Source organism: Panthera pardus, unplaced genomic scaffold (assembly GCF_024362965.1).
Source record: "Panthera pardus isolate Hobbes unplaced genomic scaffold, ASM2436296v1 HiC_scaffold_11, whole genome shotgun sequence".
NCBI lineage: Eukaryota > Metazoa > Chordata > Mammalia > Carnivora > Felidae > Panthera > Panthera pardus.
Window position 1 is genome coordinate 42,045,129 of NW_026526666.1, and position 24,472 is coordinate 42,069,600.

General features: G+C 43.1%; 1 protein-coding gene across 3 annotated transcripts in view; it reads right to left on the minus strand.

The window, feature by feature from the left end:
• Positions 1-323: 323 nt before the first annotated feature.
• Positions 324-24,472, minus strand: part of AK5 (adenylate kinase 5) — a 261,105-nt gene continuing 236,956 nt past the window's right edge. For all 3 annotated transcript variants that reach the window (XM_019413870.2, XM_019413869.2, XM_019413868.2), the window contains 2 exons: positions 22,466-22,657; positions 324-1,713 (listed from right to left, as the gene is read on the minus strand). In XM_019413870.2, the coding sequence (XP_019269415.1) occupies positions 1,645-1,713; positions 22,466-22,657 (261 nt within the window). In that variant the 3' untranslated portion in view covers positions 324-1,644. The remainder of the gene's footprint in view (positions 1,714-22,465; positions 22,658-24,472) is intronic.

Sequence of the window (24,472 nt, forward strand, 5' to 3'; positions counted from 1 at the left end):
AGTTGAAGGAACATGCCCCTTTTTGGTAATACAGGCATAATTGTAACCAAAGAAATTTAATTTCTTCTTTAGCAAACACTGACATTTCTGTTTAAGAATGACTGCTAGGGCAAAAGGAAACATAAAAATTACCATGTATCATGAGTACACTGAGAATTCTCTATGTAATAGCTCAGAACTGATCTACAGCCAAAATTAAAACCATATGAGCATATCATAAATCTCAACTATTAACTGTGTTTGCTTCTAATCCTGTTTGGAATAAGGCTTCAAGTGCTTTCCAGAATGATGTGAGTTACAAATAAATAGACAAAGAGCTATGCTGTGTTCCATTTATTTTATTTGTACATATATCCATTTCAAGAAAAAAAAAATGACTTTAAAAATACAATTCTGTCCCAGAATTGGATCCTTATCGGCACAACCATTTAAGGGAAAAGAACGGCATGCAAACCGAAACTATGGTCATTTGTAGTGACTGAATGGAAGATGCAGTTATTCCAGTAGAATATATAAGAAGCTCTGATTTGGCAACTGATAACACAAAAGAGAACCCAAACCTCACTGGTTTGAAGCAGGGTAAAGCACAGTTTTACATATGGATATGATAAGGTTTGCACAGCCCTGGAAAAGGCCCGTATGAAACAAATACAGCACTGGGATCTGTTAAACATCATGTACTGACATGCCTCTCCCACCCACATCAGTATTGTTACTGTTACTTTCTTGTTTGGCAGTAATAAATAAATACACGATCTTATAAAATCAAAACTATAAGTTGACATTATTCCAGTGAACGCAGTAACAAATCACCTCATGCTTTACGTTGTGTTTGGTCATTGGTATTAATGTATAATTGTTGAAATGCACCACCAGGTGTAAAAGAGATTAGGTTAGACAATTTATTCAATTTGTTTTCTTTGTCATATGACAGTATTCCAAGTAGTAGCCAGTTTCCTAAAAATGAATGCGGAAATGTTATTGGTGACTAGTCTGGGTTTTACAGCCTTGGAAAAGCTATACGATTTCACATTGTTTTACTTATCAAATTTTCAAATTTAATCATATTTCTTATCACCAGTTGGAGTTATCAGACCAGTCTCTCTGGCTCTGAGCTACTAGTGGATGAGACTTGAGGAAACAGCCACTAGAGGAGGTACCCAGGTGCCTCCCCGCCCCATGGTAAGGCCCTTTATCAGGCAACAGCATGTAAATCTTGGGGTGAGGAAGGAAAATGTGATGGGGCATTAGGGGGGCGCTAACACCCTGTTTGATGACAGAGAAATCAAATGGTCAGACTAGCAGGTCCTGAGGGCACAACTGAACACCACGCTCTGTTCACATACTAGCTAGCAGCTCTGAGGCACAGCTGATATGACGGAAGAGTGTGCGTGCTGGGGGTGCGGACGGCTGTCTGAATTAGGAAGAAGAGGTTAGATAATACCAAATACACCATGCATGATTTCCAGACACCTCTCGGAAAGGTCAAGCTCAGAAGCAAACAGCAATGTCAGGATCTGGGGTGGGGTGGGGTGGGGATGGGGGACACAAACGGTTTAACTTGAAACAATATTGTGTTAAGGGATGAGCCTTTTAATATTTTTTCTGTCTCCACTCTCCTTGATGCGCATGCTTTTTTTGCCTTCAGAAAATAGAGTCAATAGCTGTGCAGAGTTGAAGAAAAACTTCCTCCGGTGTCCCCTCTGCATTTACCTATATTTAAAGGGAAAAAGAAAGTCTTAAAAAATCTTTGTTAAATAAGACCATTTTTAATAATAAAAGAATTGCCTGCTCTAGGCGCCCAAACCACAGAGAAAAAAGTGAGTGGTTGTTAAAAAACAAAACAAAAAAAAAACTAGGTTTATCTAAATTAAAACATCAAGGAGATACCACTGCACACCTATTAGAATGGACAAAATCCAAAATGCATCAGCAAATGCCGGTAAAGATGCGGTACAGTACTCATTCTTTGCTGACGGGAATGCAAAATGGTACAGCCACTTTGGAAGACGGTTTGGCAGTTTCTTACAAAATTAAACATTCTTACCGTATAATCCAGGAATTGCGCTTCTTGGTATTTACCCAAAGGAGCTGAAAACTTAACGTCCACACAAAAACTTGCACATGGATTGTTTATAGGAGCTCTGTTGATAATTGTTAAAACTTGGAAGCAACTAAGATTTCATTAGGTGAGTGGAAAAACTGTGGTATCCAGACAGTGGAATGTTATTCAGTGCTCACAAGAAATGAATTACTAAGTCATGAACAGACTTGGAGGAAACTTCAATTCCTACTATGAGGTTAAAAGAAGCCAATCTGGAAAGACTCCATACCATACGACATTCTCAAAAAGGCAAAACTACGGAGACAGTAAAAAGATCGGGTTGTGGCCAGAGAGGAATGACTAGGTGGGACAAAGAGGACTGTTACAGTAGTGAATTGTGGATACATGTCAATAAACATTTGTCAAAATCCAAGGGTGTGAACACCAGGAGTGAACCCTAACATAAGCCGGACTAATGTTGAGAATGATGTATTGATGTAGGTTTCATCGATGAACCTACCATTGTGTGGGATGTGGCTAGTAGGGGTGGTCGTGTGTGTGTCTGGGGACAGGGCTACATGAGAATTCTGTACTTTATACTTTTTGCTGTGAATTTAAAACTAAAAATTGGTTTAAAACAACGAAACGTAGGTGCCTTGTTGAGGTAAAGTATTGTTAAGGCTCATGGAAAGACTAGAATTAGTTAAAAGACTTCCGTGTTCTAGAGCATTTGGACAGGATGGGCATAGGGCTTTGGGTCATGGGCGAGGTGGGGGGGGCTGGCGTGTAGAGAAAAAGAAAGCTGGGACCTCCACTTGCGGGTGTTCTAAGTGCAGAGTCCCCTCAGACGTTACTGGCACACCACTGCGAGGAGCCAACAGCAGAGGAGGTGGCAGGGAGCGGACTTCCTGGGTGTTAAGGCACAACTACCCCTTCCTCTCTCAAAATGTCCCAACGTTGGGGATGCCTGGGTGGTTCCGTCAGTTAAGCGTCTGACTTCGGCTCAGGTCAGGATCTCACAGTTCGTGAGTTGGAGCCCTGTATTGGGCTCTGTGCTCACACTCAAGAGCCTGCAGCCTGCTTCAGATTCTGTGTCTCCCTCTCTCTCTGCCCCTCCCCGCCTCACACTGTCACTCTCAAAAATAAACATTAAAAAAAAAGTGACCCAGCATCGTACCAATCACCGAGGTATGTCCCAGGCACAGGAAGAGGAGACCTGGTGACCCACGGGACCCGCGGGAGGGGCGGGCAGCGAGCCTGCTGAGGTGCAACTCTCAACCTTCATCTCCACAGGTCCTCATTTCTGCGGTTGGGCTGTGCCGTCTAATCTGCATATTTAACAAATTCTCCAGATGATTTCCCTGTGGGTTATCTTGGACCACACTGATTTCTTCCAATCTTGTCTACCTTCTTTGCACAAACTAGTTTCGATTTCACAACACTAGAGACTTCACAGATTCCAGAGATGGAATAAGTTCTCAAAAACAAAACACCAAAACTAAAAAACCACATTTAAATATCCCAGAAAATAGGTACAACAGTGTTTCTAGAAGTGTCGTTTGTAATAGCCCCAAGCTGGAAAAATCACACAAGTCCATGAGCAGTAGATGGATAAATTGTGGCATAGTCACACGCTGGACTAGAATAGTGATGGAAGAAACACTACAGCTACTATGTTGAACAACAGGGATGACTCTCCCAAAGTTGTGGTGAGGGAAAGAAGCGGGTCTTGAAAGAATATGCATGCAGTGCAATTCAAGTTCTGTAAAATCCAAGAACACGCAAAGTTACATCGTGTAGGTTTGGGATCCATACATAAGTGATAAAACCATAAAGAGAAGCAAGAAGATGATTATGAAAGTCAGGAGTGGCTCCTGCTTGGAGAGAGGACGGAGGAGGTGACTGGGGAGACCCAGGGAGCCTCTGCCATTCTTTCCTACTTCCTGGGCCTGTGTGGAGATTACACAGTGTTTGTTTTATAATTCTCCAAACTGTACATATGGCTTTTATGCATAACCATGTGTGTGATACATCTCCCAATAAGGAAAAAATTAAAATTAAAAAAAACTTTAAGCACCCTCCCCCAACATGTCCTACCCCTTCCTTCTAGGAAAGTCAGAGACAGCAGTCTGCAACTTGTCTCCCTGGCTACAGGCTTTCCATCTGAGGGCAGAGACTTCGGCTTTGCCCTGTGTGTCCCTCATGGCACCTTGCCTCATGTTTTACCTCTCCTTCCTCTTCTTACAACCAACAAACATTTCCTGGGCGCTAACATTATGTGCTGGAGATACCAAGCTGAACAAGACACAATGACTGTGCTCTCACAGAGCTCACAGCTCAAGAACAGAGATGAAGAATTAACAGGAATTTATGCTGTTTCGAGGCCAGCACAGGAGCTGTGGATACAGGAACACCTTCCACAATGTTGGGAGGGCAGGGAGTTTCCTGAGGAAAATCGTCGTCAGCAGCAGCAGCAGCAGCACTACAGAAGCATAAGTGCTTTTATTTTTAAATAAAATATTTTTAATTAAAATGTTTTTCTACCTCTGCTCTTGCTTCACTTCCGCCCTTACTTGCCAGCTCACTTCCTTCTTCCCTCCCTCTCATCATCTCTGAAGTCTTCCTTCGCCCCCTCCCTGGCTCGCTCTCTTCCTCCCTCCCTGAGTCCCTCGCCTCCTCACTGGCTCTCATTCCATTCCATTCCATTCCATTCCATTCCATTCCATTAAAAAGCAGTTTTTAAACAGGTAATTCTGACAGTGATCTTGGGAGGACAGATATTATCCCCATTTCACACATGACAAAACTGAGGCTCTGAAAGATGAATTAAATTTCCCAAGGTCATACAGCTAAGTAAGTGGCAGGGACCTGGTGGAAACCAAGGTCTCTGACTCCAAAGTCCTTACACTTCCCGACCACATTAGAATATGTCCACCAGCTCCAAATGGCTGCTTGGCTGAATTTGGTTGGGGCAACAAGGAGTGAAGCTGGAATGGTAGGCCTGTGTTGATCATAAAGAGGCTTATAGAGGGGCGCCTGGGTGGCGCAGTCGGTTAAGCGTCCGACTTCAGCCAGGTCACGATCTCGCGGTCCGTGAGTTCGAGCCCCGCGTCAGGCTCTGGGCTGATGGCTCGGAGCCTGGAGCCTGTTTCCGATTCTGTGTCTCCCTCTCTCTCTGCCCCTCCCCCGTTCATGCTCTGTCTCTCTCTCTGTCCCAAAAATAAATAAAAAACGTTGAAAAAAAAAAAATTTAAAAAAAAAATTAAAAAAAAAAAGAGGCTTATAGATTCTGTTACATGATAATGGGAATTACGTAAGGGTTTTTAAAGTATGAGTTGATACAATCAAACGGGTACACAGAAGCTGATAAATGTTTGCTTAGTCAAAAAATTGCAGGAGGGTTGAAGTGCAAGGCAAAGAGCACTGTAGTAGGAGCCATGATACCTGTACTAATCCCCAGTCGGCTTCAGGACTCGGACTAGACATTCATCCTCCTGGTGCCTCAGTTTCCTCCTCTGTTCTATAAAGGGACTGACGACAGACGTGTAACCTCCAGGTTCGGTTCCAGCTCTGATACTCTATGCTATTCCAAATCTCAGTTCACGTTTTTGTGGGGATCAGGCGCCCATCAGTGGGCATCAGGACTGTTGAGTTTAGTTTGGTGTTGCCAGTCAAGCTGAGCCTGGAGTGGATATGTATTTGAAGATAATGAGAGCCTTCTCTGTGGAGAGACCAGCATGTGCAAAGGGATAGAAGTCTGCAAGCACCTGGAGTTTTCAGGGATCAGTGGGTCTTTGTTGGGGACAGAGCAAATGCTGCTTGAGTTGGAGGAAGGAGAACAGGAGGCTGGAAAAATAGGTCGGGAGGAGGTTGTGCCTCCATAGATTCACCTATTCTGGACATTTTCTATAAATGGAATCACATAGTGTATGGGTTTTTTTAATTTTTATTTTTCACTAAGCACTGTCTTCATGGTTCACCCATGTTGTATGGGTGTCATTACTGTGTTCCTTTTTCTGGCCCCATAATGCCTTATCTTTAACCTGCATGTACAAGACATGCTTTGGAATGCCTGCCTTCCTAACATCACTTTTCAGCAAATCTGCTGCTGCTCGCTGCCCTGCTGAACCTGCCCTTGCCTTATCAAACCCTGTAAGGAGGGAAGATTGTTAACTCACTTTCCTTGGCCCCTCTCAGGTTCCCTTCCCCATGTAGTGGGCATGGGTAAGAAGGTAGCAATCCATTAACACTTAGCTTATTGTTTACACTGTCCATGACATCATTAGTGGCAGGTCTCTAGTCCCCCTGTTCAGTGGATTCTCACACGGAGAATATTTTAAGAGAACAATAAGGGACTTTTAGAGATTTTCATGTTACTCCTGGGTAAGTCAAAAGAAATGGGAAAGAACCAATTTACTAAGTGCATTTTAAGTTACAGAAACCATTCTCAGTGCTTACAACTTTAGCAAATTTAAATCCACTAACAGGGTGCCAGTGTTTAACACCCTTAGTGAACAGATAAGAATCCTGTAAACTGGGGGCGCCTGGGTGGCTCAGTCAGTTAAGCATCCGACTTCGGCTCAGGTCATGATCTCGTGGCTTGTGAGTTCGAGCCCCGTGTCAGGCTCTGTGCTGACAGCTCAGAGCCTGGAGCCCGTTTCAGATTCTGTGTCTCCCTGTCTCTGCCCCTCCCCTGCTCACGCTCTGTCTCTCTCTGTCTCTTAATAATAAATAAACGTTAAAAAAAAAAAGAAAAAGAGTCCTGTAAACTGACTGTTTTGTGTGAAGGGGACTTCCTCAGTAATTGAGCAAACTTAAAAGACCCCCAATTCTGAATCAGCAGAGTCAGAATGTATGAAGCTTTAATGTATTTCATTTAATTGAAACCTAGATAAGTGGATGTGCTTTTGACTTTAAGAACCTATCTTTTTGAGTCAAAGACTTAATGTAAAATCCTGCAATAAGTGATCAGTAGAGGAAGTATTTTTTTTAACAATAAAAGAAAAAAAAAGCTACCAGCAAGTGAATAGGAAATAGGATTGAATTTCTGAGTTTTCACCTGACTTCTCAAAGGAGAGCAGTCAGTGATAATATTTCCCGCAGTCAGCAGAACATACTGCTAAATTAGGAAAGTAGTTACACTGCCTTAGGAATTGCAGGCTTTGTCTACTCCTTCTCTTTCATTCTGTGAAGTGAATCTGTAAACCATAAAACGGCTGGTTCCAACACTGCCCAGGTCTAGTTGTGTTTCTCCTGAATTTCCCACGCTGTTACAAAAAGGGCTGGAGTTTTAGTTTTGTTTTTCATGTACTGGCGCCATGGGGCTTCTGAGACTGACCCAGGCTGCCACTGGTTTACGACTGTTGTGTGCACCACCCTCTTACTCTTTTCATCTTGTCCTCTGAGCCAGACGGAGCCTCACACCGCAGGGATCCCTCACCACCAGACGAGGCTCCGCAAAGGCAAAGCCCTTAATATGCAGCACCTGCATGCTGTCTGGGGCCGAGCATCGGATGCATTCTTCAAAAGTTAGGGTTATGTAAATGACGCTTCCTCCAATTCACATATCCAGTCGGGACACAGATTTCTCCTTATTCTCAAGGCCGCAGGAAGCAAGAGGGCTATGTATACCTTTACTTTAGAGAGCTTTTAGGACGAGCGTTGGCAACAATTTTAGGCTGATTTCGGGGCGCCTGGGTGGCTTGGTCGGTTAAGCGTCCGACTTTGGCTCAGGTCATGATCTCACGGTCCGTGGGTTCAAGCCCCGCGTTGGGCTCTGTGCTGACAGCTTGGAGCCTGGAGCCTGTTTCAGATTCTGTGTCTCCCTCTCTCTGTGACCCTCCCCCATTCATGCTCTGTCTCTCTCTGTCTCAAAAATAAATAAACGTTAAAAAAAAATTTTTTTAGGCTGATTTATAATCTGCATATTAATGGCTTCTCTGTACATAGGATTTTCCAAAGCACAAGCATTTAAAATCTTTCCTTCTTTTTCCTCTTCCTCCCAATTTTGTCTGAAGTTTAAATTTGGCTGGCAGCTCTTTTCATAGACATCCACAAAATTCTAAAACATATCTGATCAGTCATTTCCCTGTTTAAAATACCAGCAGTATTTAGTTGGAACTTTCTAAGATGGTCTAGAACTGTACTATCCAATGCAGTAGCCACAGGGGGCTTCTGAACACTTGAAAGGCAGCCAGTACAACCGAGGAGCTGACTTTTTAATGCTATGTAGTTAAAATTAATCTAACTTTTAAAACTGGTACTTGGACTCCCTTATTAGAAAATTCAAAAATATATTGGAACAACTCGAGTATGTGAGATCTGCCATTTTAACCACAAATTTTATGGAATATAAATACAATCTATTTCTGATGAAAATTTAGCATCTGAATTGTGTTATGCTTAAGTACTGGATTTTGAAGACATATTAGAAAATAAAGTATCTCATAATTTTTATATTGATGGCATGTTGAGAAGCTAAGACTTAGGATATATCAGGTTCAATAAAATCTATTTTCGAGCTCATTTCATTTGGTTCTACTTATTTTTTTCTTGTTAATGTGACTACTAGGAAATTTTAAATCTATGTATGTCTATTTCTGTTGGACCATGCTGGGCTAGAAAATTTGTTGAATGAAGGAGGAATGAATGAATGGATTCAGGTCCTTCATGGTCTTGCCTCAGCCTTGCTTTCTGGTCTAGTGTGTTACTGCTTTTGTTCATCGGCTCTGCACTAGCTACATCTTGTGCTAACATTCTTGGGCTCTTCCAGGTGTCAGTGCCTTTGTCTCCTTCTCTTCTGTCCGTTATGAACTTGTATTCATCCTTTAGGACCTGTTCAAATGTCGTCTTTTCTCTGAAGCCCTCACCTACCTTTCCAGGTTTGGTACTCCCAAAGGCCCAGAACATTCTGTAAATCTTATTACTATATTTACCACTTTGCTGTGGTGCAGAATTTCATGGGTGTCTTTTCCTCTCGGAATTCCTGGCATTAACCACCATGCCTTGGACATCAGAGATGCCCCAGTCTTCTGTTGGCTTCTAGAATCCACGGCAGGGGCTCCTGGAGATGTGAATTAAAGTGAAGCCCAGTGAATGGACTGCCCTGAGCTGGCCAAAGGCAGAGCCTGCCATGTGACTGGAGCAACCACAGGGAAAGGAAATCAAGAAAGTGAATAGAAGAGCACGGGGTCTGGAGTTGTCTTCTGCCTACTGTTCTGGGAGGCAGGATGCAGACACGCACTGAGCACAACTCATTTCAACAGGACCACAGGGGAGCAAAGCAGATTGCACTGAATCAAAAGCTCTTTGCGGGGAATCTAGTGCAGGCCTGACAGGAAGGACGGGGGGTGGAGAGAAGACTAGTCAGGCAGAATAATGAAGAATGAGTTTCTTAAGACTCTGGGAGACAGATGGAAGATTTATGCCTCATTTGTCAGGTGAGAGGACAGAACCTTGGGGCTCCTTGAAGTCACCTGCCCTTTTGTGCACCTCTTTTTACTGGGCAGGCAAGCAGGATGGAGAGCTGTCTCCAAACCCAGGCTGCTACTGGCACTCACCCAGGGCAGCTCCAGCCCGAACCCGGCACGCTTCACACTCAGAACTGAGAAGCAAACTCAGCGGGGGAGGGGCATTGATAGAAGAAGCCAAATAGCCAGGAACTGAGAAGTCCAGAAGCTTTTCTGCATTCAAAAACCTCTTCTCAGGGGGACATGGAGAGAGAAGGAAGTGCAAACGAATGGGTTAAAAAAAGACTGCTTAAAATATCTCAACAATCTCTCCTACTAGACACAAAAGCCCAAATAAGGGTGTTCCAGTTCCTGCACAGTTGTTAGTAGTAGACAAAACAACCAAACTAGAAACAAACCGGTTGAACAAATTATAGGATATCCATGTTATAGAATATTACATGACTACTAAAAAGAAAACACTGTGACGTCTGTATTGGCTTCCAGAGAAATGTGTACAGGATAGTATTTTCATGAAATCAGAACTTTCCACCATGGGGTATGTGTATTTATACAAAGTAGACTGGTCGGGGTCAGAGAATGAGAGAGTAAGAGAGAGAGAGAGAGAGGGACAGAGTGTGTGTGTGTGGGGGGGGGGGCAGAGAGACAAGGAGGAGGAAGAGTAGGATTGGGGAGGGAAGGTAGAAAGATACACAATAAACTGTTCATGCTGGGTATTCGAGGGGAGTAAGGTTGGAGGTATTAAGGCATTGCTAATTGTTTTATTTATATATACATTTATACACACATATACACATAGATACTTCTACTCCTTGCTTATTATATTAAGTACTTATTACTTTAGTAATTTAAAAAAATCCTTTGAAATAAACCTAATCCCAGCCACCAATGTGAACACTTGACAGTTTTAACACAGCTGGGACCACTGAATCACCTGCTAATGCTTTTCTCTCCTTAGTCTGTTTGATCTTCAGAGAATCTGAAGAGAAACCCCCTCTCACCTCCTGGGGCATAGGATCTGGTGAGCACCCCTTGCTATAGCCTCTCCCAGTTTCCCACCAAAATACCCATGGAGACCCAGAAAAAGATGAATGGCTACAGAATTCTGAAAACTTGGATTGCTACCTATTGCCAGTGGAATTAGATTCCATAATCTGCTCCTGACTTAGAAAATGACCAGAAAAGTTGGCATCTGCCATTCTGCTATGTGGTTACGACTTTCAAAGACAAGAGCGGTTCTCCCTAAGTCCCACCAGGACATCTTTTTCTAAATCTAATTTAAGATTGTATTACCAAAAGAACAACTAAAGAGAGAGGGGGGAACATGTCCCAAAGGATGGATCCTGATGCAGGAGGGGAAGCAGGAAGAGGCATAGGAGCAAGTGCATCTCGGGGTGGTAGTGGTCCCTGCTCAGCGCGCCTCAACCCCCAAATCCCACATTTGGTGTGAGCCTCCCTGATGCACCCCAGTGTGCCTTCCAGCATGAGATCCAACAGGAACAGACCTGAGTGCCGCTGGTCCTCAAGCACACAAAAAGTGAGATTAACAATCACCTGTACATCATGTGGGCCATGAGATTCCCTTCCATCCCACCTCCTAATTGAAGGACATAGCAAATTATAGTTTCCAAAGATGGTTGCAACAATATCTCCCACCCCACATACTCTTCTTTTTTTTTTTTTAATTAATTTTTTTTAACGTTTATTTATTTTTGAGACAGAGAGAGACAGAGCATGAACGGGGGAGGGTCAGAGAGAGGGAGACACAGAATCCGAAACAGGCTCCAGGCTCCGAGCTGTCAGCACAGAGCCCGACACGGGGCTCGAACTCACGGACCGCGAGATCATGACCTGAGCCGAAGTCGGCCGCTTAACTGACTGAGCCACCCAGGCGCCCCCCTACATACTCTTCTGAATATGACCTTGCTACTCACTCATCAAGAGATGAACTATAATCCCCTTCCCCTTGAACCTGGGCTGGCCTTAGGGACATTCTTAGAACCAATAGAATGCAGTAGAAGTGAGGCTGTGTGATCTCGGTGTGGCCAGAAGAAGCCTTGCAGCTCCTGCCTTGGCCTTTGGGAACATTCACTCACTGGAGGCTCCCGTTGGGGCACCACCCTTTGGAACCCAGGAGCAGTGCTGTGAGAAGTGCAAGCCGTTCTAGAGAGGTCATGTGCAGGTGTCTGGCTGTTCCAGCTAAGCCAGCCCGGTTCAGGCACCAGACATGTGAATGAGGTTCCATCTTTGAATTGGACATAGCAGCCCTCTCCGTGGCAGCCCCCAGTTTGAGTCATCCCAGCTGAGCCCCAAATACCATGGAGCCAAGAAGTACCATCCCTACTGTGCTTTTTCCAAACTCCCGGAGCACAGAAGCCACAACTATCAAGTAACGGCTGTTGATTTATGCCACTAAGTTGTGGAATGGCTTGTTACACAGCGATAGATAATCAGAATATAGAGGATGTGTAAACTTAAACAAACTGAGGTTTCTGGGGGGAAAAAAACTAGAAACAGACAAAGGGCACACTATTCCAGAGATTCAGAAGGAAAGAAGATCTCTGATAATCATATAATATAGAAACTAGAAAAGTTTTAAATACAATTTTTTAAATACTCAACAATAAATATTTATTGAGTACTTTTTTTTTTTTCTCATGTGCCAGGCATTATGCTACACTCTGGGGATAAAGGTGTGAACGAGACAGACCTAATTCTTCCCACTACAGAATTTACTTTCCATTGGTGGCCACAGACATGTAAAGAAGTAATTATAATGAAGCATGATAAATACAAAGATGGAGAAAGAAACAGTGCTATACAAACACACAGGAGGGAAAGTTAATGGATACTACTGCTAGTTTAAACTGTATGTAAGAAGACATGGCTGCTATGAAGTAAGAGCAGGCAGTCATGAAATGAGAACAGGCTTGGTGAAAAGGCAACAGCATGAGAAGAAAAGAATGAGCCGGGGCAAACAGAAAACACACATGAGAATTAAGATAAATACTGGTAACTAGGGAGCAGGAACAATAGTGTGAAAAGCTGAACCGGAATGGTGGAAGACACATTTGGGGTTTTTTCCTAGAAAGTCGAGACCACAGAAATGAAAACAACAGAGTGGGTTATAGATTGAGAACTGTGCTCTCCAATGCAGAAATCACTGCCATGTGTTGCTCTCGAGCACTTGAGGTGTGTGGCTACTCTGAACTGAGCTGTGCTGTCAGCTCAAATACACACTGGATTTCAAAGACTTGATAACAACATCAGCATCACCCGTTTCTTTTCCCTGTTTAAATTTTTAAAAAAACATTTATTCATTTTTGAGAGAGAGAGAGACAGAGCACAACCTGGGGAGGGGCAGAGAGAGAGGGAGACACAGAAACTGAAGCAGGGTCCAGGCTGTGAGCTGTCAGCACACAGCCCGACATGGGGCTCAGAACCACAAACCAAGAGATCATGAGCTGAGCCCAAGTCAGATGCTTAACTGACTGAGCCACCCACGTGCCCCTCTTTTTAGTGTTTAAAATATGGCTACTAGAAAACTTAACATTGCATATATGGGTCACATTATATTTCTCTAGGACAGAGCTAATATAGAAGGAACAGAGTGAGATCTAAGAATTTTATGTTTTTGAGGAGTTTTGAGGAGAAAAAAGGAATAAGGTACATAAAAAATAATCAAAGAATAATTACCCCAAACTCTCAAGTTAAACAAACAAAAAAAAGGTGTCTCTGCCAGTGGGAATCGGTGAAGTGAGACTGATATCTGGACACAAGTTTTGAATGACATGGAAAAATTGAAAAAAAAAAAACTCTTTAAAGATACCAGCTGAAAAAAGTTGACTTCCGAATTTGTCTGTGCCTTTTCCTCCATAACACTAAATGCTTGAAAACAGTGGAGCATGTTTTCTCCATTTTGATAGAAATATATCATGACCTAAAAGTTTTATATTCAGTGACACTGATATGTGTGTATAAAGCCACTAAAGCAATATTCTCAGATGTTCACAGAAAAATTGAACTAAAAACCAGTTTGAGTTATTTTAGCCAACCGAAGGAAGAATCAAAATTAAGAACTCAAGGGACACCTGGCTGGCTCAGTCAGTTAAGGGTCTGATTCTTACTCTTTTTTAAATTTTTTTTTTTTTTCAACGTTTTTTTTTTATTTATTTTTGGGACAGAGAGAGACACAGCATGAGCGGGGGAGGGGCAGAGAGAGAGGGAGACACAGAATCGGAAACAGGCTCCAGGCTCCGAGCCATCAGCCCAGAGCCTGACGCGGGGCTCGAACTCACGGACTCACAGACCGCAAGATCGTGACCTGGCTGAAGTCGGACGCTTAACCGACTGCGCCACCCAGGCGCCCCTGATTCTTACTCTTGATCTCGGCTCAGGTCATGATCTCATGGTTTGTGGGATCGAGCCCCAAGCTGGGGTCTGTGCTGACACCTCAGAGCCTGCTTGGGATTTTCTCTCTTCCTCTCTGTCTGCTCCTCTCCCACTCACACACATTCTCTCTCTCAAAATAAATAAACTTTAAGGAAAATTTAAGAACTCAAGTACAGAGAATTCAAAGTATAAAAGTAATTTTGGGTTTTCCTTTGCTTGTGTTAGACTGCACACTTAGGGATCCAGTCTATTAAGGGGTGAAGTCTGACCTTAGGTGCCTTCTGCCTCCACTCCTTCCATGGTAGTGCCAGCAGCTGCATTTCTCATTCTTTATCTCTGGGTTCACAAGAAGTCCCCTGTTAGGTTGGATGACTACCCAGAACAACAATGGGTGTTGCACTATTTCAGGACTTACTAAAAATGGCTAAACTCTTTATGAAGTTGGGACACTGTAGCAGAAAAATTGCCCAACAAGAAACTTAATTTCTCCTCTATAAAAGCAGAGAGAGTTGCCAAGGAACTCGATTTCCTGCATCTGTAAAACTGCATATGTAATGAGTCATTGGCCTCTTTTTTTTTTTCTTTTTTTAAGTTTATTTATTTTGAGAGAGAGAGGGAGTGGCACAGGGGCAGTGAGAGAGGGGGACAGAATCCCAAGCAGGCTCCTCACTGTCAGTGAGGAACCGGACACAGGGCTGATCCCATGAATGGTGAGATCATGACCAGAGCAGAGATTGAGTCGGACGCTTAACTGACTGAGCCACACAGGCGGCCCCTCCTTTTTTTTTTTTTTTTTTTTTAATTAAGACTAATAAATAGCCCAGGGACAGTTATCATCTGTTATCAAGCCCTCTTCATCTATGGCCTGGGGTGTTTCTGGGCTGATTATACCATGAAGAAAAAGTATGAAACAAGTGGAGAAAAACAAATGTAAGAAATGTATCAAAATGTTCCTTAGTTAGGTTATCTTTGGACGGAAGAATTCTTATCTTTATACTCTTAGATTTTAAAGTGTATTTCTTTTTTAAAAGTAGCGGTTACTTTTTATAGTTAGCAAAAAGAGAAGTTTGAAGTATCAGTTTATACAATTCTGCATATGCCACTGGAGGTAGCTATTTCTGGCGTTTCTCCCAGCTCACAACAAGCCCTTCTCTTCTGGGAATACCTTATCCCCCAACCAGTTCCCAGGGAGGAGTCCCAGGCAGCCATGTGTGTGTATATGGGTCAGGTTTTAATGCAAATGCTACCTCCTCGGAGACTTTCCCAACACACCCACCTAAAATACTCACCCCCAACACCTTACTCTGTTTTATGCATAGAGATGATCCTATCAGCAATTATTTTACTTTCTTATGTGCCATTTTTACCTTTTCAGTGAGGGGTTTATCTTGGTTATTGCTGTGTCCCCAGCACCGAGAATAGTATCTGACATGCAGTGCGCACTCAACAAAGTATCACACAACAAATGACCACACCTGCCTGGCCAGAGAGGAGCAGGGAGAAGGCTGTGAGCAAAGCAAAGCAATTCACAACATTTCTGCCTGAATTTGGAGCTGTTGTGCTCACATGTGGACGCAGCGCTTGTAGGGTGGCCATATTCTGGCTTCTGGGCCAAAGAAAGAAAAATCCGGATGACGAGAGAAGAAGGCATGTGTGAAAAGCAAGAGAGACCTGGTCCCACAGCCTTCTTGGGCCTGCTGTGTTTCAGCTGTGGACTGCATAGCTTATCATCAAGTTTTGTGTTTTGGGTCAGGCTGGAGTTGGTGGCTCTTACCTACAAGCAAGGAGCCCTAATTGATAGATCTACAGCTACAATCATGTTTTAAAAATTCATAGCAGTAAGATTTGGAGGAAACAGGGACACCTGGGTGGCTCAGTCGGTTAAGCGTCCGACTTTGGCTCAGGTCACGATCTCGCAGTCCGTGAGTTCGAGCCCTGCATCGGGCTCTGTGCTGACAGCTCAGAGCCTGGAGCCTGTTTCAGATTCTGTGTCTCCCTCTCTCTCTGACCCTCCCCCGTTCATGCTCTGTCTCTCTCTGTCTCAAAAATAAATAAACATTAAAAAAAAAATCTTATAAAAAAAATAGTAAATAAATAAATAAATAAATAAATAAATAAATAAATAAATAAAGTTTTGGAGGAAATACTCTAGAATGTTTGCCTCTGAGTGGTGGCTCTACCTAGTTTTTATATTTTCTAAAATAAGTTTGTATTACTTTTATGATTAGAAAATAATATAGGGGCGTCTGGGTGGCTCAGTCAATTGAGTGTCCGACTTGTGATTTCAGCTCATGTCATGATTAAGCCCTGGGTTAAGGTCATGGGATTAAGCCCTGAGTTGGGCTCTGGCTAAGCATGGAGCCTGCTTAAAATTTTCTCTTTCTCTTTCTCTCTCTCTCTCTCCCTCCCTCCCTCCCTCTGCCATTGTCTCTGCCCCTCTCCCTGCCTTGTGTGCACACTCTTTCTCTCAAATAAAAAAAAGAACAAAAATCTATAATCTTCTTATATAGAAAGAATATAAGGTGATAGGCCTGGAGGAGTCCAGGAGGTCCTATTCTGTCCATCCATCTTAGTTTAGGATGAAGAAGGGAGAGGTTACACAGTGAAATCACTCACCCAAATTCACAAAGCTCCTTCACACAACACATCAGGCTTTCTGAGGTCCAGGGCAGTATTTTCTCCACCAAAGGTCTTTGGCCAGTTGCTGTGCTTTTTACCCTAAATTGCTATATTTCAGTTTTTATTCCTTACTGCCTTCCTTCCTTCCTTCCTTCCTTCCTTCCTTCCTTCCTTCCTTCCTTCCTTCTTTCCTTCCCTCCTTTCTTCCGTCCTTCCTTATTTTCTTTCTTCTTAAACAATGAATCCTCTCACTCAAGACAAAATAAACGCTTCCTTTTAGGGGTTAATTCTAGTGAGTGGGTGTGGCTATCCTACTGCTGTGTTGGGACAGTTTCTATGGCAGCTGTCCAGACTCGTAGGAAAGCAGTGCCACGGTTGATTAATGATGTCTGCCCTGAGCACAGGGAGAAGAGAGTGGATGAAGAAAAGTTCTGTTTCTCAGATGCAGAGCAAAGCTGCCTTTATGAGACAGGGAAAACACTTGGAAAGTCAGGGGATCCATCTGTATCACGTATGCCTCTATCCCCTGGTTTATGTTCTAAGGAGTTCTAACTGTGTTGCATAATGATGGCATAATAAAGGCATAAATAGTAAGGCAGTGGCTGTGCAAATTCCCCTTTACTTTTTGGGTACCTTTGTCTGAAATTGCATCGTACTTTTTTCAGCTAGCTGGCGGCCAAAAGGGCTGACCGTTGTTAGGCAGGGGTGTCAGCCGATGGGTAGCTGGGCAACACGGAGGCCTGAAGGAAGTGCTTGTGCAGGGTGGTCTATTTCTGGGCTGGCCCATGACGTGTCTCTAATTCCTAAGTAAATCTCACTGAACTACTGATTTGTCTTGCTTGCATCTAGAAGTGCATTCTCCACTCCTACCTAATTTTAAGAAAACTCCTTAAATGATCCAAGAACCCACCTGGATGGTATGCGACCCTGCCTTGGGCTCAATAAATGAGATGGGGAGGAGGTGCTAACAATCCAAAGAACATCAAACTGTCACTTAGAATCCAGGGGGAGATGAAGCTGTTGCAAGATGCCAGGGCAGAGAACTATAGACCAATTTCCCTGATGAACATGGATGCAAAAATCCTCAACAAGATATTAGCCAACCAGATCCAACAATACATTAAAAAAATTATTCACCACGACCAAGCGGGATTTATACCTGGGATGCAGGGCTGGTTCGATAGCCACAAAACAATTAATGTGATTCATCACATCAATAAAAGAAAGGACAAGAACCATTTGATCCTCTCAATAGATGCAGAGAAAGCATTTGACAAAATACAGTATCCTTTCTTGATAAAAATCCTCAAGAAACTAGGGGTAGAAGGAGGATACCTTGAGATCATAAAAGCCATATATGAATGACCCAACACTAATATCATACTCAATGGGGAAAAACTGAGAGCTTTCCCCCTAAGGTCAGGAACAAGACAGGGATGTTCACTCTCACCACTGTTATTCAACATAGTATTGGAAGTCTTAGCCTCTGTAATCAGACAACACAAAGAAATAAAAGGCATCCAAATCGGCCAGGAGGAGGTCAAACTTTCACTCTTCGCAGATGACATGATACTCTATATGGAAAACCCACACGATTCCACCAAAAAACTGCTAGAATTGATCCATGAATTCAGCAAAGTTGCAGGATATAAAATCAACTCACAGAAATCGGTTGCATTCCTATACACCAACAATGAAGCGACAGAGAGAGAAATCAAGGAATCGATCCCATTTATAGTTGCAACAAAAACCATAAAATAACTAGGAATAAATCTAATCAAAGAGGTGAAAAATTATATGCTGAAAACTATAGAAAGCTTATGAAAGAAATTGAAGAAGAAATAAAAAAATGGAAAAAGATTCCATGCTCCTGGATAGGAAGAGCAAATATTGTTAAAATGTCGATACTACCCAAAGCAATCCACATAGTCAATGCAATCCCTATCAAAGTAACACCAGCATTCTTCACAGAGCTAGAGCAAATAATCCTAAAATTTGTATGGAACCAGACAAGACCCTGAATAGCCAATGCGATCTTGGAAAAGAAAACCAAAGCAGGAGGCATCACAATCCCGGACTTCAAGCTATACTATAAAGTTGTAATCATCAAGACAGTATGGTACTGGCACAAGAACAGACACTAAGATCAATGGAACAGAAAGAAGAAACCAGAAATGGACCCACAAACTTATGGCCAACTAATCTTTGACAAAGCAGGAAAGAATATCCAATGGAATAAAGACAGTCTCTTCAGCAAGTGGTGCTGGGAAAACTGGACAGTGACATGCAGAAGAATGAACCTGGACCACCTTCTTACACCATATACAAAAATAAGCTCAAAATGGATCAAAGACCTAAATGTAAGACAGGAAGCCATCAAACTCCTTGAGGAGAAAGCAGGCAACAACCTCTTTGACCTTGGCTGCAGCAATTTCTTACTCAACACGTCTCCAGAGGCAAGGGAAACAAAGGCAAAAATGAACTATTGGGACTTCATCAAAATAAAAAGCTTCTGCACAGCGAAGGAAACAATCAGCAAAACTAAAAGGCAACTGACAGAATGGGAGAAGTTATTTGCAAGTGACATATCAGATAAAGAGGTAGTATCCAAAATCTAGAAAGAACTTCTCAAACTCAGCACCCAAAAATCAAATAATCCAGTGAAGAAATGGGCAAAAGGCATGAATAGACACTTCTCCAAAGAAGACATCCAGATGGCCAACTGACACATGAAAAAATGCTCAACGTCACTCATCATCAGGGAAATGCAACTCAAAGCCACAATGAGATACCACCTGACACCTGTCAGAATGGCTAACATGAACAACTCAGGCAACAACAGATGTTGGTGAGGATGCAGAGAAAGAGGATCTCTTTTGCATTGTTGGTGGGAATGCAAGCTGCTGCAGCCACTCTGGAAAACAGTATGGAGGTTCCTCAAAATACTAAAAATAGAACTACCTTACGACCCAGCAATTGCACTACTAGGCATTTATCCACGGGATATAGGTGTGCTGTTTTGAAGGGACACATGCACCCCCATGTTTATAGCAGCACTATCAACAATAGCCAAAGTATGGAAAGAGCCCAAATGTCCATCGATGGATGAATGGATAAAGACGATGTGGTATATATATATAATGGAGTATTACTCGGCAATCAAAATGAATGAAATCTTGCCATTTGCAACTACGTGGATAGAACTGGAGGGTATTATGCTAAGTGACATTAGTCAGAAAAAGACAAAAATCATATGACTTTACTCATCTGAGGACTTTGAGAAACAAATGAACATAAGGGAAGGGAAACAAAAATAATATAAAAACAGGGAAAGGGACAAAACAGAAGAGACTCTTAAATATAGAAAACAAACAGAGGGTTGCTGGAGGGATTGTGGGAGTGGGGGATGAGCTAAATAGGTAAGGGGCATTAAGGAATTTACTTCTGAAATCATTGTTTCACTATATGCTAACTAAGTTGGATATAAATTTTAAAAAATAAAAAAGAAAATTAAAAAAAAAAAAAACAACAAAAAAGAAGCCGGGACAGGAGCCCAGGGCCCAGAGAGCATGAAGGGACAGAGGTTTCCTCTTCCCCAAGCTTGTCCCCTTCCCCTGCTTCTCCTCCAGTCCCCAGGTAGCCCCACCACTGGCAAACCCCACAGGCATCCGCAAACAAGTCTCACTTCCCTGCACCCAGAACCCTTGCTGTGCCCCCCAACCCCACAAAGTTGGGGATGGAGCTCCTTCATCCAGTTGGGCAGAGGCAGTGGCACAAAGGCACAAAGCACTTCCTCTGAGAGGCTCCCTGGGAGTCCTGCGGCCTGGAGCCACACTGCTCTGGAGTCAGTCTTAAATATTTGCTAAGCAGATCATAAATGTCACCTCACTGCAGACCCAGCTGCCAGTGTCTCCAAAATGCATGGAAAGCTGATGAGATGATTCCAATGGAACTGGAAACTTCATTTTCCACTAACTTAGATATTTCTGGGGAGGAATCCAGAACTCAGATTTATCTGAGAACTCAGTCCTGTATCCACGTCCCAATCATTTGTGAGTGTGTAGAATTTAGGTTGGAATGATACACGAGGGGGAGAAAAGAGATTTTCTGACTCTGCCAGTGGTTAAGCTCTCAATTACTTAGGGATTTTTTCACCTGTACACATCGAAAATGGAAGAAATTCTCTTCTATCTGGATAATTTTCTTATGTGTTCCAGGCTGCACAAAGGGTGGAAATCACTAATCTTGTAAAGGCTTTTGCAACACTGAATTCTTAAGACTCTGTTCTTACATAATGTACTTTTTTTTTTTTTTTGCTTGTTTTTTTAATGTAAGTTTTTTGTTTGTTTTTATGTGGCAACCAGAGGTTACACAAAGCAGGGCAAATAGATTTCATCTTGCATATCAAGTCCTATTAATTGGTAGTAGCAGCCTGAGTGCTGTGCTAACAAACATTCAGAAGCCACATCTGGGTCCTGCAGGAAAGAGTGGATTAGCAATGTCTGCCTTGGTTATGGAAGCTGGGGATGGTGGCTCTCATGCCATGTATTTGATATCCCTGAGTTACATCAAGGGGCACCTTTCAGACTTCTACACCCAGGGATAAGTTCCTAGGATTCTGGAAAATGACCATTAACAGGTTTAGAAGATGAGATTCATGATCAATGGTTACTGCCAAAGAATTGATGTAGCTGCTTCAGAGACAAGTGTGTTATTTATGACTGATGTCTCCTACTAACTTCCTGTGAATAGCAGAAAGTAGGTGTCCACTTTCTCTATTGTGCTTTGGGTCCCACCCTCCCAGTGGTCTCCTGGCCCTACCTTCTCAGGATCGGTTCTCCACAAGGGTGATGGACTGAACATTCTGTCTCAACCCCTGATTGTGTCTGCCCCTGTCCCATCAACAACAGGACAGTTACTTGCCTCTGCATGAGGGTCATCCTGATCCGGTCCATGCTTCTCTCTCCATCTCCATCTCTTGTTCCTCTTTTCCTTGGCACTTTGTGTCACAGCCAAGCTGAGTTCCTTGTTCCTCCTGACCTTTTTCACTTGGGGCTCCTTCTGTGTGGGGTGCCCTGCTCCTTTCACATCACCCCTCTTAGTTCTCCAGTGACCTTCCTTGATGCCTTTCCTGTCCCTTTAGACTGGTTTCAAGGGCCCCTGGAACTCACTATGTGCTCACTTTGACCCTATATTGTGATCAGAGGTTTGTCTATCTCCCCTACTAAAACCTGAAGCTCTAGCAGGCAAGAACTGCATCTATTTTCTGTATCCAAACCCCTAGGGCAATGGATGGCCCACAGGAGTGCTTCAGACATGTTTTTTAGATGAGTGGATGAAGGGGGACTGGGTAGTTTTCCCAAATTCATGAAATTAATGGTGATTCACCAGGGATTATCACCTGTGATCATTAGGTTGACACTATCCACATTTCCCCACAGTATTTTCACTGTTGTACCAAACTACCTGCCCTCTTGGCTCCAAATGCTGCTTTTCTCAATAACAGTTATTGCAAGAATTCCAAATGCCAATTATGAACTGTGTAAAAATCTGGAGATTCAAAGTCACTGCATCTTAAATCTAGAAGAGGCCTTTTGGGCCATCTATTCAGCTGAGGTCTAGAAGACAGAACTTTATGCCTCATCCATGCCTTCCTCCTTCCCTTGCTCTATACTGGAAAAAGGAGTTGTTCTTAGCAAATTTAATGGCATCTGTGAGAACTGTATGACCAACTTTTTATGGTCTGTATTATGACAGATAATTAACTTTGATTTATACAAAGGTGAAGAGAGTAAATATTTTGGCTCAAATGGTGCAGCTGTATGCAGCTCTAATTCCCAGATCCCTTGACCAAAATTTACCGTTTTTTTCTTTTCTTGAAAAAAGAAAAAGGGGGAGGGGTAACTGGCTCATTTTGGAGAAAAGAAGTGAAATGTTTCACCTTATGTAGCTGTGTTTTCATCTCATAGTAGGCAATCACAGGGATGGATGCTCGGTAGTAGGTTTCAAGGCGCTTGGCAATGGTGGTGGTGTTGTTTTCTACCAGAGGGCTGCTCTGGTTCCTCTGGAGAAGGCGGTTGGTCATGGTGTCTGCTGAGCAGTCCATACAGATCACCAGGTGCGGGTCTCCAATCTGGGGGGGGGGGGGGGGGAGGGAAGCATAACACAGTCAGAAATTCCACTCTGATATTCTGGAAAGGCCTGAGACTCCTATTTCTTTCCCTTCTTGGTCTACTGGTTCCTCTCAAGGTCCCAGAAGTACAATGGGGCAGAGCTGGGACTGGACTTCATGGCTCCTCTTTTCCAGGTCAGTGGCTTTCCACATGCTGCCTCTGAGCTGTCTCTTGCCTTCAGCTTTTGTCACTTCATAGAATATAGGGATCATATAGAATGCTACCCAATGCAGTTGTAATCTGTCCTCCACACTAAGGGGAGTTTCCTTTGGGAAGCCTTCCCTGACCTACTGAGGCAGAGCTAATCACTTCCTCCTTTGTACCCCATTCTATCTTACACAACCACCAGGAGCATGGTGTGACTGTGTCTGTTTTATGTGAAGTCAGTAGAACATAATGGTTGAATACACAAAGGTTGGAGTCAGGTTGTTTAGGGTCAAATCCTGGTGTGGTGACTTGTCTCTAAGGTGGTCTTCACCAATTCCTTCTCTTGATGTACTTTGAGCTCTTCCCTCACAGAGACATAGAGCCCATAACTCCACTTCCTGACTCTGGCCTGACCTGTAACAATTTGGACCAACAGAATACAAAGGAAATGATACCATATGCTTTTAGAAGCAAGATCCTAAGAAATCTTGCAGTTCTTGCCTGGTTGACTTTCATCTAAGATGTCCAACTATTCTGATTGCTAAGCCACGAGGAAGCCCAAGCTAGCCATGTGGAGAGGCCTTGTGAACAGAGATACCCAGCCAACTCTAGACTGTTTTAGACATCCCAGCCCTGGCTGTAGGTATATATACCGGCCTTAGCCATTATCTGACTGTATAAAGTCAACTGTGTGAAGGGCTTCAAGTGAGAACCAGCCAGCCAAGCCCATCAAACCCCAGAACACTCTTAGAGAAGATAACAGATTGAATTTTAAGCTACTTGACTTCATCATTAACCGGAAGTATCACTCAACTTCTCCGCACCCTACTTTTCTCATTTGTGCAATGAGGATGATCACAGAATTGCTGTGAGGGTAAAATAAAATAAAATAAAATAAAATAAAATAAAATAAAATAATGTAAGTGTGTTGCTTGGCATATGGTACTCCATAAGTATTAGCTATGATGTTTATTTCTCCTATGAGGCTACAGTCTCTTTGTGCAGGGTTAGCAGGTGCTTGGCTCCTGGTCATAAGTCTTGCATATAGTAGGGAGGTGATGAAGAAATGTTTTAGTGAGTCAATGATAATGATATGATCAGCAGCACCAATCTCCCAATCTTCCTATCCTTCTCTTAAATGTTCTTTGGCTCCTGATGTCTTCATGTCTATGTTGCCTCCACTACCAACCCCAACCTTGGATCAAAAGAAACTTGCTCCCTCTCCCGATCTTGCAGTGGTTGGGTTGTGAGTAAACAAAGGTTTGCCACTTCCCCTGTGGGAAGTGCCTGGGATGGATGGGAACAAAGGGTTGGGGAGGACTTTTAGGCAACATGGAATGGTAAGTTGCTAGTAAGTGGCAGACATTTATCTACCCCCTCTATAGGATGTCCTTTAAAATACAAGGAAAAAATTCTCCAAAGTCTAGAAGAGTGAAATAAACCTGCGGAATATGTTCATGCAACTTTTCTGCCTGTATTAATTGGAAAATAAAAATGAGCATTTGAGCAACGTTGAAAGGCTGGGTTTGGAAGAAAATGACCTGTATCTACCAGCAGAGGGCGAGCTTGAGGAGGCAGCCTAGGGTTCAGTTAGAGCTTGGCTCCCTGGAGCAATTTCTGGTTGGGTC